The 12,735-nt window shown below is 34.9% G+C and overlaps 1 protein-coding gene across 1 annotated transcript; it reads right to left on the bottom strand.

Annotated features, from left to right (window-relative positions):
- Positions 1-1,154: 1,154 nt before the first annotated feature.
- On the bottom strand, positions 1,155-10,097 carry LOC138304911 (uncharacterized). Its single transcript, XM_069245303.1, has 3 exons — positions 9,791-10,097; positions 7,755-7,867; positions 1,155-6,604 (listed from the first exon to the last, which is right to left on the bottom strand). Exons 2-3 carry the CDS (start codon positions 7,831-7,833, stop codon positions 6,075-6,077), a joined length of 609 nt encoding a protein of 202 aa, XP_069101404.1. The 5' UTR covers positions 7,834-7,867; positions 9,791-10,097; the 3' UTR covers positions 1,155-6,074.
- Positions 10,098-12,735: the final 2,638 nt, after the last annotated feature.

Here is a 12,735-nt window from a genome sequence, read left to right as displayed (position 1 = left end):
CATGAATACCTGTTGGGGAATGTGTTTTCGCGCCAAACGTCAATGTGTGACGCAGTGAAAACGTCACAATATAAAATGTCGCTGGTAAAGTCGCTTATAGTTCGCTTAATCTGACTATGTTATGAGGCTTTTTAATTTTTTTGTCGTGATACCTCTTAAAACGTGAAATCGTAGGACAGATTTGGTTTACGCTACTTCAGCGGCATATTTCTTATACATTGTCTTTGCAATGCATTGGAAAAAGTACACATATCTTTTCAGTGGAATCTTATGTACTTCACTGTCCCCATGTTACATTCCATTTATGAAATTGAACAACTCTGCTCAATGAAATACTTCCGAGATCTTTCTTTTTCACACATTTGTAATGGCCACCGACTACAAATTTTGTTGAGTAAACGACAGCCAATTACCATCGCTTCCGGTTTTATTTTTACAAAAAAACAAGTGTAGTTGAAATTAAAAAAACCTAAATATATAGGCAGGTTAAGCGGACTAAGTCGCTTATACTCTATAAAGTTGGACAGAAAAACCCAAATATTATAGAGGAATGCCAAAAGCGGGTATAGTACCTACCTATAGAGGGTGGATGTAGGGCTTTACTCGGTTTTTCAGTTTGAACAACCTCATTACTTTTAGGAGTAATAGGAGCAGAGCAGAGGAATAAGGACGAAAAGTAGGCAGGCTGTTGCTCACATTTCAGTAGAGTAGCAGTGATTTCTACTCCAAAATATTGGAAATAACACATCAATGTGTTTGATATATTTTTTTTTAATTTACACAGAGGAATCCTTTTTCTTTTGATATGAAAGGTATTTTCAAAATCTTTTTCTATAAAGGGTTAACGTTTGAAAAAGTATTTTAAAATGGGGTAATTTATAACTCAAAATTAAGGGATATAGGTAGCATTTGTTGCTATTCTGAGGGAAAATAAGAGGTTACTTAAATATACATTTGTAATTGCAATATTTCTAAAGAAATAAAGTATGGCTTTGTGATAATGATGGGATCCCTGTTTCGAAGTATTGCCCCGCCTTTAGCAGAATTCAAAAGTTAAACATCAATTTTCTATCTAAAAACAACCTATTCTTATCGTGGTATATATACAAGTCATAGATATGATGATTTGAAATCAAACACCGTAAACACTCACAAATAGAATAAATCACTTTAATCAACAAAGGTAGGAAAACGTCGTTTAGGATATCACTGTATCAGATATAAAAGTGTATATAATAAATCTTATAAAACAATGGATAAAAAACAGGCTACTAATGTTACAAAATATTCAGATCATTTTTCCATCGACAGCAGTCAGAATAGACAGTCAAGCTAATCAGTCTGTCTAACAATCATAACAAAACTTTTAAATCTTCAAAACAAAGGAAATTGTCAATAGACGATCGCCGAACATACCGTAACTCCTAACTAGACAACTATAACTATTTAGGATATGGAATGCAAGACTAACATATAGTGTCGATAGTGTTTATGTCACCTCGCATAAACTTGTTTCTTAGAAAAGCACATCTTTTAAAACATCTTACTTTAGATAAAATCACTATTAATTGAAGTGAAAGTTGAATTATTCTTAGCGTATACATTTTCGCTTATTTCATCACATTTTGCGAATATACCCACACACAAATATTGACACGTGAATTAACAGACTATACATGCACAGCGCGAATATTATCACATGGCCATCGGTTTGAAAGCTGAAGTAGCGGAAATATTCATGTTTATCAGAATCTGACTGTGTTTCAAAACGATACTGTGGACAAAAGGTTAACAGTGAACAAAGCTCGCACCACACATATAAGTAAAATGGCTCTAATATACGTTATGGACTCCATTAGAAACTGTGTAATTCCCTTCTTTTTAAATAAATAATTGTTCACAATCAATGATACGGTGTGTATAAAATGATAAGCAGAACCATCCATGCGGAACTGCAAATAATAAGTCACAATGGATTTGGATAAAGAGAGCACTGAATGAAAACAACATAATCAATACATCATACATCTTAAAATAAATATCACAAACCATAAAGTACAACCATAGAGCAGGGTATTACAATATAGAGGCTATCTATACACACAACGTTGTCCACAAACACAAGTATTAAGCATTATTCTCAATATCAATAGGAAGGAAATTCTTCATAGACGCGAAGAATGTCCGTCCGTTTTTTGTCTATGACTTCATAACCACAAATGATATTGCGGATAATGTTTATGATTTAATTCATATAATTCACTCAGGTGCTAATTAGGCATAAATTTCGGTGACTTTACTTACTTTTACAATAAAACAAATTGAGTTGTGGAGCAGTGATACATGTATCTTATCAAATAATTCAGTTTGGCCAATAAATGTGCCGCTTTAAAAATTCCCCGCTAAACCGTTTTGTATATGAAAGGCTAACAACCTCAAAGATCAAACCAATAGAAATGAGTGTAATATACGAAATTAAAGTAGTGATAATCTAGTTTTCCATCATTGATTGAATCTGGTTACACATGCGTATTAGGATGAACTACACATTTAAGCATTGAATTGCTTTCAATTATAAGAGACTATATACCAACTAGACAACAAATTCAATACAGCAATATGTTTACCAAATGCATGCCAAAATGTGTATGCATATGTCTATACTTAATAATTTAAGGAACATCTCCAAACATTTTGCACCTTTAAAGTTATATGTGCCGTATTTTTCATACCCACGAATTAATAAGATGAGCTTCTAACATATTATTCATCACCAAAAGTTACCAACATTTTCGGAATTCCAGTACTTTCAATGCATAGGTCTTAATTTTACATGCAAATATAAGAGCTGAAAATGATTTTTGACAGTACTTTTGGTATAAAAGCATTATATTTACATCTATATTGAAGTGAAATGAGTACATAAAGTCAGACCATGAAGCCAAAGTGTGGTCTACAATTTCATTGCACATTTTTACAATGTTATTAGTAATTATAAAGTGATTTCTGCAGATATATTTCCATCTAAACTTACTTAAGGCATAAAAAAATCTTTACAGTACAAAATTTCTGTGTTATAACTAAGGTTTATAAGACATCTGAAACCATTTGAATGATTTTCACAGCTTACAATGTTATTTACCAAACCCTATGGATTTCAATAAAGTAAAGAAGAAACAAAGTCAAAATTATCGCCCAGTTACGGCACATATAACTTTAATGAATAAATACGTTTACATCATCAAAGGAATTTCAGCAAAAATGTCGCATAATCGCCAGCATTTTTCTTTGAAAAAATGCGAATTCACAATAATAAGGACAATCGACTGGCGTCATACACCACTGATTGCATTAGGTAAGATTGCATTGTTGGGTTGCTGTGGAAATGTAGCCACCCTTAACGAAATGTACATAAAAAAAATCTCGATAGAAGGTCGTGTAAAGATTTCGTTTTGAAGCTATTCATAATGATTCAGCCATTCACATTAATCATGTAGTAAAGCAGTAAGTGAGAAGAGCATATTCTCTTCGTCACCATTACTTATTATGTATTTTGTTTTCAAATACAAATAATTTTAGTCGAAAAACAAACATGGTCATATTTATTTAGAATACCAACTTTGAGCAACAATGTGCTATTTTAGACATAAATATGTACATAATAAGTATATATAATGCTGATATATCGTGTATAAAGATATTTTATCATACTTTTACTTTATCTATCGTAAAAATACATTCACTTATCATTTCCCTCCGTGTTTTGTTATTTCCCTCCGTGTTTTGTTTTGATAAACAATCGATAAGGAAAAAGCATTAAATATACTACCAATACATCGCTTCTACTATAATTCCCTGTATTTGTTTAGTCCCATATAATCTTTAACCTGAATTTAAATCCTTTAAAACTATTGTACGCACGCACAAAATGATGCAATCTTAATTTACTGTTATGGAAAAATAGCATAGGTATATTATTCATTCATGTTATTATTTTCCGAAATGTATCCAGATATATATTGCAACTTAGTTTTGGTGATGCTACATTGTACTTTCCTCTACTTGATATGTACTGGTGTGTACATTACAATTTTTAAAAGTATAAATAAAGATGGACGTCACCAATTTGAGGTTTTATTTCCCTGTGTCTAGAGATTAAACAAAAACCAATTAAAATGATTTAATTAAATTTTAAGACTTATGCTTGCACCATAATTATATATGAAGGTATGGTACAAATATAAAAGGAATTATCAGTAATAAGCATGATTACTAATGCGCTGAGAGAGATATTGTATTTAGACATTTAACTTCACAAAAAGTTAGAGACAACATACAGTGAAAGCACATTGTGATTTACACGATACCTTGAACTCAAATACAACCCCTCATATCATTACAAACACAAAAACAGGAATTAATCGTTACTATTTGTCCTACCTATCCTGCTTTGCATATAGCGTTTAAGTCCATTAGAAAAAAGACAGAGCAAATATTTCTCCTGAAGATATATTAGTTTAAGAGATAAACTTGTCAAAAAAACCCACTTTAATTCCAAATCTCAAAATCCAACAAATTTAGTATTAGTATTATGAAATAGTATTTCACCCAAACGTAAGTACTAGAACTGATAATTACACAAGTCTTGAAGTCAAAAGGCGAGACAAAAACGTATTTCCGTGGCTCGATCTCAATATTGTTCACACTATTTCATTACGTTAGAAGAAATAAAAAAAACACCACACGATCATGAGTATAAATGGATATTGGAGAAGAGTTTCGAAGATATATTTATCACAGTTTACATGTAAACAGTTGAAGCTGAGCTGTCAAACACGTCACGTCTTTTCACAAACAGACATTACACTAACGCTGCTCGTGATAGTTATCCGGTTCAACTTGGTTCAATCTAGATTTAATCTAGAATCCTATACAGTCCGGGTTATATGATTATGATAGTATACAGGTACTAACTTCCTTAAGGAAGGCTATCGTACAACATTATTTATTACCGAGAAGTTGTAGCAAGGTTAGAAATAGATCGGTATTGAATTCGAAGCTTGTGTACTTAATGTATTCCGTAAACAAACGAAGAGATATTTTCAACGTGACACAATTAATCCTCGATACTCCATTGCATATCACAATAGTGATGCTAACCCCTGGAATATCAAGAATGAACATAATTATGTGATCAACAAACTTGACACAACTTATTACAGATACCAGATTAAAGACGCTGGTAAGCAATAAGCGAGGAAAGAAATACACCATTTACAAAGCCAAGTTGTCGGTATTAGATCAATATTACAGAATGATCTTTGTGTATTATCATATGCCGGTTGTTTCTGTAACATCAACAAACACCTTGAGCATGGAATAATAGAATAACGTCCGTTTGATTTCTCGTTATCACAACGATTGATTTGCCTATGATTTCATTGCGTACTAATAAATGAGGAACCGACGGAAGTTCACTGTCACGAACAATTCCCATATTGAATGTCACAAAAAACAAGGTCAACAGCAGAATTGTGGATACATGGAACAGTCTACCTTAAAATGTGGTATCTGCAATGACACTGAACTCATTTAAGTCACGCCTAAACAAGCACTGGCACAATGAGCCTCTAAATTTACTCCTACATGTTTCAATGTTACTTGATTGGACATCGATTGTATACAAGGATACGCCTCCAGAAGCCACTAGAGCTTATATAACGGTGTTAATTTACATAATTACATATTAATGCTTCCGTATAAACAGTTTGCAGAAGTTCAGAGGTAAGATGATTTGGCAAGAACTTTATATATCAGCTAATACACCCACACATTCAATAGTTTGTCACTGTGTAACAACACCAAGAAGAGCACCATCAGAACCATTGACACTTTTTGTTCATATTCAGCAATTTATAAGTTATCATTCATAATCATTTGTTTCTGTAACAAAAAGAGCAAATGTAGTCATTTCCATCATTTTAAAAAAGATGCTTCCCTGATTCCTGGAGAAACCACCCTTTTCGGTCATAGGGAAAATAGCCTCCGCTGTCCATTATGTAGTTTCCCTATAATTACTGATTACCGCGAGTGAGCCAGCCACTTCCGCCTACACTTTCGTTATAAGATGGCGGTGGTGGCTCCACGGCCGGTCTGTGAGCATGCGGACCGGGAGCATTAGGAGGATTCTGGACCTGATACCCCTGAGTCTGAATGGTGGGCGCACTAGGCGACATTGGCGCCTGATAACTACCGGCTGTTTGTATATTTCCATATCCTGCTATATTGTTTTCTCCGGGACTTTGATATCCAGCGAAACCTTGAGTTGTGTTCACATTTGGGTTTAGAGAGTACGGTAGGCCATGGCCAGTACCTCCAGTATTACAATCATAGTTTGTATCCATTGGGGAGGCGTATGTAACAGCAGCACCGATTGATTTACCTCCCCCACCCGCTGCCGGGTGACTCTCTGTTCCTACCTCCATTTCGGTACACCCGCCACACTGGACAAGAAAAAGAATGGCACACAGGAGAAGTCCACAGACACACAGAACTAGTACAACAGGGTGTGTCAAGTACCAACTCGTATCAATCGAGTCACTCACTATAACAAAGAATGAAAAGTAAGTAAAATAAAGATATCGCTTTATACAGAAATAATTGACTTTGTTCACACAATACTCCATTCATAGTTTGAAAACAAAATTTCTTTCATAACCCAAATACCAAATTACAAAATAGTGACATCGATGATAAAATAATACATTAGTAGGGGTAGAGCCTGTTGACAAAAGATTAGCATATTTACGGGGTTAGGACACTCAGTCACTACCGGTAGTATGTCGGCACTCTTATAGTCTGAGGCTAATCTCATTTGTACTCTTCAAAAAAACCCTTCCAGTCTATAAATAGAAGAGCTTCCAGATGTAGAATAGATTGCGAATCGATATCGAGTGATCGGAAGTTATAAGTACATGTAGGGAAGGAAAATCAAGGCTCGGTTAACTCAGGGATTAGATACTCGCTAAACCGCTTAGACTAATTCCCTACCATGATAAAAGGAAATATTGTCCGTTGTATTTAATTTTTTTAACATTTTAAACTATTTCATATACCTTTCAAATGTCCGAACGCTTCCCAAATAAAGCGAAAACTTCATATCCACCCTTTTGCTATTCTAAACAACATTAAATGAAGTCAACGATTTGTTGTTGAATTGACCAAAATGACCAGAGCTCACTTGGACAAGATGTTGACCAAAATGGCGGTCCTGACCTGTCTTTGAATTTATGAGCGCAACCTAGTGGAGACAATTTGTACTAAGGCAGCTAATCCAGTTTATGTTTTAATCACCGAAAAGTACATATACAGTATACAGCAATAATGATTTTTTTTTTCAAAACTATGGTTATTCAGTCAATATCATTGACAACTATAAATACTATAAGGGCGTGCGAAGGGGGCGAAGTGCGAAGCACTTCTAAAGCAACTTATATGTGAAAATATAAAACCCATTTCTTCAACATGCAGGACTGAATACACACTAACAAGTAAAGTTTTCGGTAGCCATAGACCTATTGGATTCATTCACCACTGATATGATGCAGTAAAACCTATTATATTACCGAGCGGTCCAAACACTCTTGTGATTCGGACTTTTACCCAATAGTGTACAAATTGACGGTAAATCGTACTTTATCCACCTTGGTTTGGTATCTCGAAACATTTTGATAGATATTACAATGTGTACTTACCAGGAGAACCACCAGACGATGGAACGCATGCTAAGATGGTAACAACAATACTGAAACAATTCTCCACCATAGTCTTCATGTCTGTCACTGTCAACTATATCCCAACGTTCAGACTAGAAAAAAATATTATTGCGAGTTGTTTTAGTTTCAAAATAATGTGATGATATTAAATTAATGTACGGTCATTTAAATGCTTGAAAGTTGAGGCATCTACCATAAATCAAGTGTCTGCATAAAACATGATATGTCTCACTTACCAAGAAGCCACACAGTACCCATGATACAATAGGGAGGATACATGTACGTGTATCTAACTTATGGTTGAATTCTAAACTTTAAAACTACATACATGTATTTTATTTATATTATATATATATATATATGTTTCTGGTAAGGTTACACAGTTGGACTGCGGTGAAAATATAAATGTAGAAACGTAAATAGGAGAGGACTGTGATCCTAATGGTACAGTGATTTCTGTAGTAGAAATATATATGTATGTGAAACCGTTAGCAAGACTTTCTTAATGACATCAGTTTTACCTTTCCTAGCAGTAAAATGTCTTCACATCAGCTGATTGTTTTCATGGGGTTATTTTTGCGATTTTTCGGAACATTGCTATGATCGCGGAAATTTGATCCACGAAATGTAAATAAATTGTTGAATCATATATATATACATGTATATACCCTCGGAGCCAAAACGCGAAAATTTAAAACAGATCAAATCGCTAAAAATTTTGACCTGCGAAAATAACCTCCGTTTGCCACTTTTTATAATCTGATAATTAGCAGAATGTTATAACAAGGATTATAGTCCATTTCAGAGAAGTAAACCAGGATTTACCTATGTTTTACCTGTGAATTTCACCTGTGTTACTGTAGTTATTCCATAAGGGTATCATTTATGCAAAACATGTACATGCATGCAAATTTTATTACATGGAAACATCTATTAATATGTTACTCTTTTTGTAATCTCAGTTATGTTCTTGATATTTTTATGGTAATTGAACATTTCAAACATAGAATTAATATTTGGTACTAACTTCAAAATCTTAACGTAATTTTTCTGTTTTGTTCAAATTGGCTCTAAAATGAAAATCATTCAGATAAATGGCAAAATACTTTAACAAGCTGAATAATCATGGATCAGTATCACACAATTTGGATAAAATAACGAATAAGCCCGTTTTTTTCACCTTCATGGTTCTTTTTATATCCAGTAGTGAACCGACCGTAAACACTTTATTCCTTAATCAAAATAACAAAATGACCATTAAGTTTGTTATGATTGTTTATATACTAAGTACAGGCGTTCAGATACCATTAATTCTGTTTCCTTATGTAATCATTGGGGCGTAGCAAACATGGTTTTTTGCTGCCACCTCCCCCCCCCCCCCCCCTCCATTTCCGCAGAGTGAAAATATTCTAAAAATGCACATTCTTCATTTTAGAAAATTTTGGCGCGTTTACTAAAACGTTCAAGCACGTAATGTTCAAACATTTAATAATGAAAATTCAATACACGACCTAGACTAAAAATGTCCATCAAGGGATTATGTTATTTCAAAAAATGTCTCTTAAAAGATTAATTTGTTTACATTTCTTAGAAAGACAATTAATTCATTATTATTTTGAGTTACACAACAATGTGCCGATGGTGGAAAAATTTCCGTGTTCATAACGCTTTAAAATCCTCATAATACATTGTAAAACTCATCTCAGCCATTTTAAATCGTAATAATTTTTCCGAGGAGACACCGACCCCCCCCCCCCCCCCCCCCTTACATTAATAACACATAAGTGAACGATATTTTTCAGATAATTAGTTTGTGACGGGGCGAATGGAAGGGTAACATTTTCAGGATCTTATATCTTGTTACCGAGACTGTGCACGTGTGACTGTACATGCACATATACATCACCCAGTAGGCTACTTGTTCACAAATCAACCGTTTACTTGCCTAGCAGGTTCGCTATTGTCTAGTCAGAAGGAAAAGCTAGGGTAGATATGTTGCCATACGTCAGACATACCTGCTGTCTTCGAGTCCATATTTTGAGCGTTTAGAGTCATCTGATAACAACAAGTTCGATCTAGGTAATCTGGTATTGCTGTGAAATTGGCAAACAGGGAAGTGATATTACTCAATATTATTTACGATTCTATTTATTTACTTCCATTCGGAAACCTCCCGTTTGTTACAAGCGCTGAAATGACTTCGTCGATTGCATAACCTCCAACCATGAGGACAACGAGTGTCAAGACCTTTTATCTGGTGGAAGAAAGACAACTCTAACAAAAAAGGGATTCCCTTCAAATACACGTATAGGTTCTAATTAGCGTTAATCTGGCGATATTAGGAACGCTGTCTTAATTATGTACATGTAGTAACTAAGAATGTTTAACCTTGATTCGAAAATCGGAGTCAGTTCGATTTAGAGAAAGCTAAAATAAATTAATTAAAATAATCAAACAGGCTTCGATTTCACATAAATCTGAACAAATAAAAAAAATCCCATTATAATTTTTGCGACTTTTCCGCTCATGTCGACGTCATTGCGCGAATTAAAATTCAGGCACGGCGCTGCCATTACATGTATATAGTGTATACTGAACATGTATATATGCGATGATAAATGAATATCTAGCGATATGTGTTGGCATTATATTTCTTGTTTTCAGTTTATTTTATACTATAAACCATGCAAATGGGAGCACTGTAAATTATATTAGGCCATACTGCATGTCACAGCAAATTCTCACTATACGTGTATAATTGTTTATTTATTTTGGATACAAAATATCTCGATATTTTGTTTCAAAATTGTTATCAGATGTAAATACTGCAATCACTTGGTAATTATGATAATATGAATAACAACTGGGCAACGTCGAATTTAATGAAGTGCTAGTTTAATCATAGCATGTTCCCATCTGGTTGAAAAAATAAACGGAATATAATTACGCAAGTAATATCGCAAAAAATATAAACAGAATGTTAACATTTTTCAAATGAAATACTCCATGGACTGGGCATACAACGTCCACAGTTTTCTCGCTTAGGCCAGAACAAATAAATGTCTGTTTAGTGTTACATTGGTAAAACGGCTGGAAGGGATTTTTTAAATAGCTTTTGAAGCCAATCGCCATCTGATTGGCTGTGGTAACTGCGTAATGATTTCAAGGGCGTAAGATTTCCTAAATGAATTTCGAATATTGAAGAGACTATCTTTAGTAAATTGAATTATAAGGATTAATGTGAATATATATATATTTTTTTTATTATTTTTAAGAGATATAACACAAAACTCTGAGTGTACTCTCATCATAAACCGCTTCGCGGTTTATCTAGAGTCCACTCAAATTTTTGTGTTATATCTCCATAACATAAAAATTCTATTCAAGTTGAATATCTTAAGTTCTTCTACGTCTACTTCCACTTCATAATGACCAACTTTAACCCTTCAACAGGATGAAGATTATGTCATATGGTGCTGTGCTAAATATCATAGATTGAGTATAAACGGATTTAAAAGTATAAACGGATTATGAAAATATGGTAGGTTTATGAGGGCTGATTTGAAAGCTTCGAGTTTGATGATTTTACAAACGTTTGGAGGTATCCTGTTCCAATCTGATATAGTTCGTGGGAAGAATGATTTTTTTTTTCTGACTTGGGTTTTACATGGTGGGACCTGGAAGGAGTGGGCGTGGTATTCCTGATGAGACGTGTAGGAGCTACATGTACAAGTGCGTCCTTGCCGGGATATGGTGATTTGATCATGCACTATCTTGAAGAAAGTGCAAAGGCGCATATCCTTGCGTCGCTTTTCCCAGGTTGGCCAACCCAGACTGCTCAGCATTGAGCTGACACTGGACATGTTCCTATGTCTAGATGGTGACGAAGCGGGCTGTCCTATGTTGGACCATCTCTATCCAATGTATGTCAGTCTTTATGTAGGGGTCCCGGGTACTACAGGCACTTTTAGGCATTTTATTTCATGGATGTTGAGCCTATTTTTAAATTTCTTCTAAGAAAGCCCGATTGGAATTGGCTTGTGTAGGCCCAGATATTTGGCCTCATTTACATGTTGGAGTGGTTGACCATGTAGAGTATATAATTTGTATGTACTTAATTGATCTACTGATTGATCTAGTATGAAGAAAGGACATTTTCCAGTTTGATTCCCACTCAGCTAAACAATCAAGATCTTTCTGTAGCTTAGCAGAGTCACTATGAGATGTTACTGCCAGATAGGCGATAGTGTCATCCGCAAATAGTCGAACTGTGATATACAAGCCTATTGGTATGTCGTTTATATAGAATAAGAACAGGATGGGGCCGATGACCGAGCCTTGGGGGACCCCAGACAATACATTCACATGCATAGTCGGACTTCTGCCCCCTTCCACAAGAACAGTCGGTGTTCTTTCTTATAAAAAGTCTTCAATCCAGGTCGTGACACAGTCATTAATACCATAGTGCCTCAACTCGTGAATAAGAATGGGGTGACTAACTTTATCAAATGCCTTGGAGAAGTCCATAATGAGATATCTGTCGGAGTGCCCTCATCCATTTTTCCAACAAGTTGTTATTTCCAGATATATCAAATTATCATTGTTTAGGCTGGCAGTTGTTATTTCCAATTAGCATTGTCAGTGGCGTAGGAAGATGAAACGTCATGGGGGGGGGGGGGGGGGGGGGGGGGCAAAGGTCTCAATATTTTGTAACCCCCCCCCCCCCCCCTACGAGAGGAGATTAATTCAACTCCCAACCATATAATATATGCTTTATGTACATTTTTCATATATCACTAAATTTAATCCTTGTACACATTTATAGACAGTGGGGTCGCTAAAAGGAAATTAACGAAAACGCAAATTGGCCAAATTAGCGTGTGAGCGTCGAAGGCGCGAGATTTTTGTGTTTTGTTAGGGGTCTGAGGGTGACCCCCGGGATGAGTTTTATGTATTTTGA

The sequence above is a fragment of the Argopecten irradians genome, chromosome 12, assembly GCF_041381155.1.
Source record: "Argopecten irradians isolate NY chromosome 12, Ai_NY, whole genome shotgun sequence".
NCBI classification, from domain to species: Eukaryota; Metazoa; Mollusca; class Bivalvia; order Pectinida; family Pectinidae; genus Argopecten; species Argopecten irradians.
The sequence above is the reverse complement of the archived record's forward strand: the minus strand, read 5'-3'. Positions and strand labels throughout refer to the sequence as shown.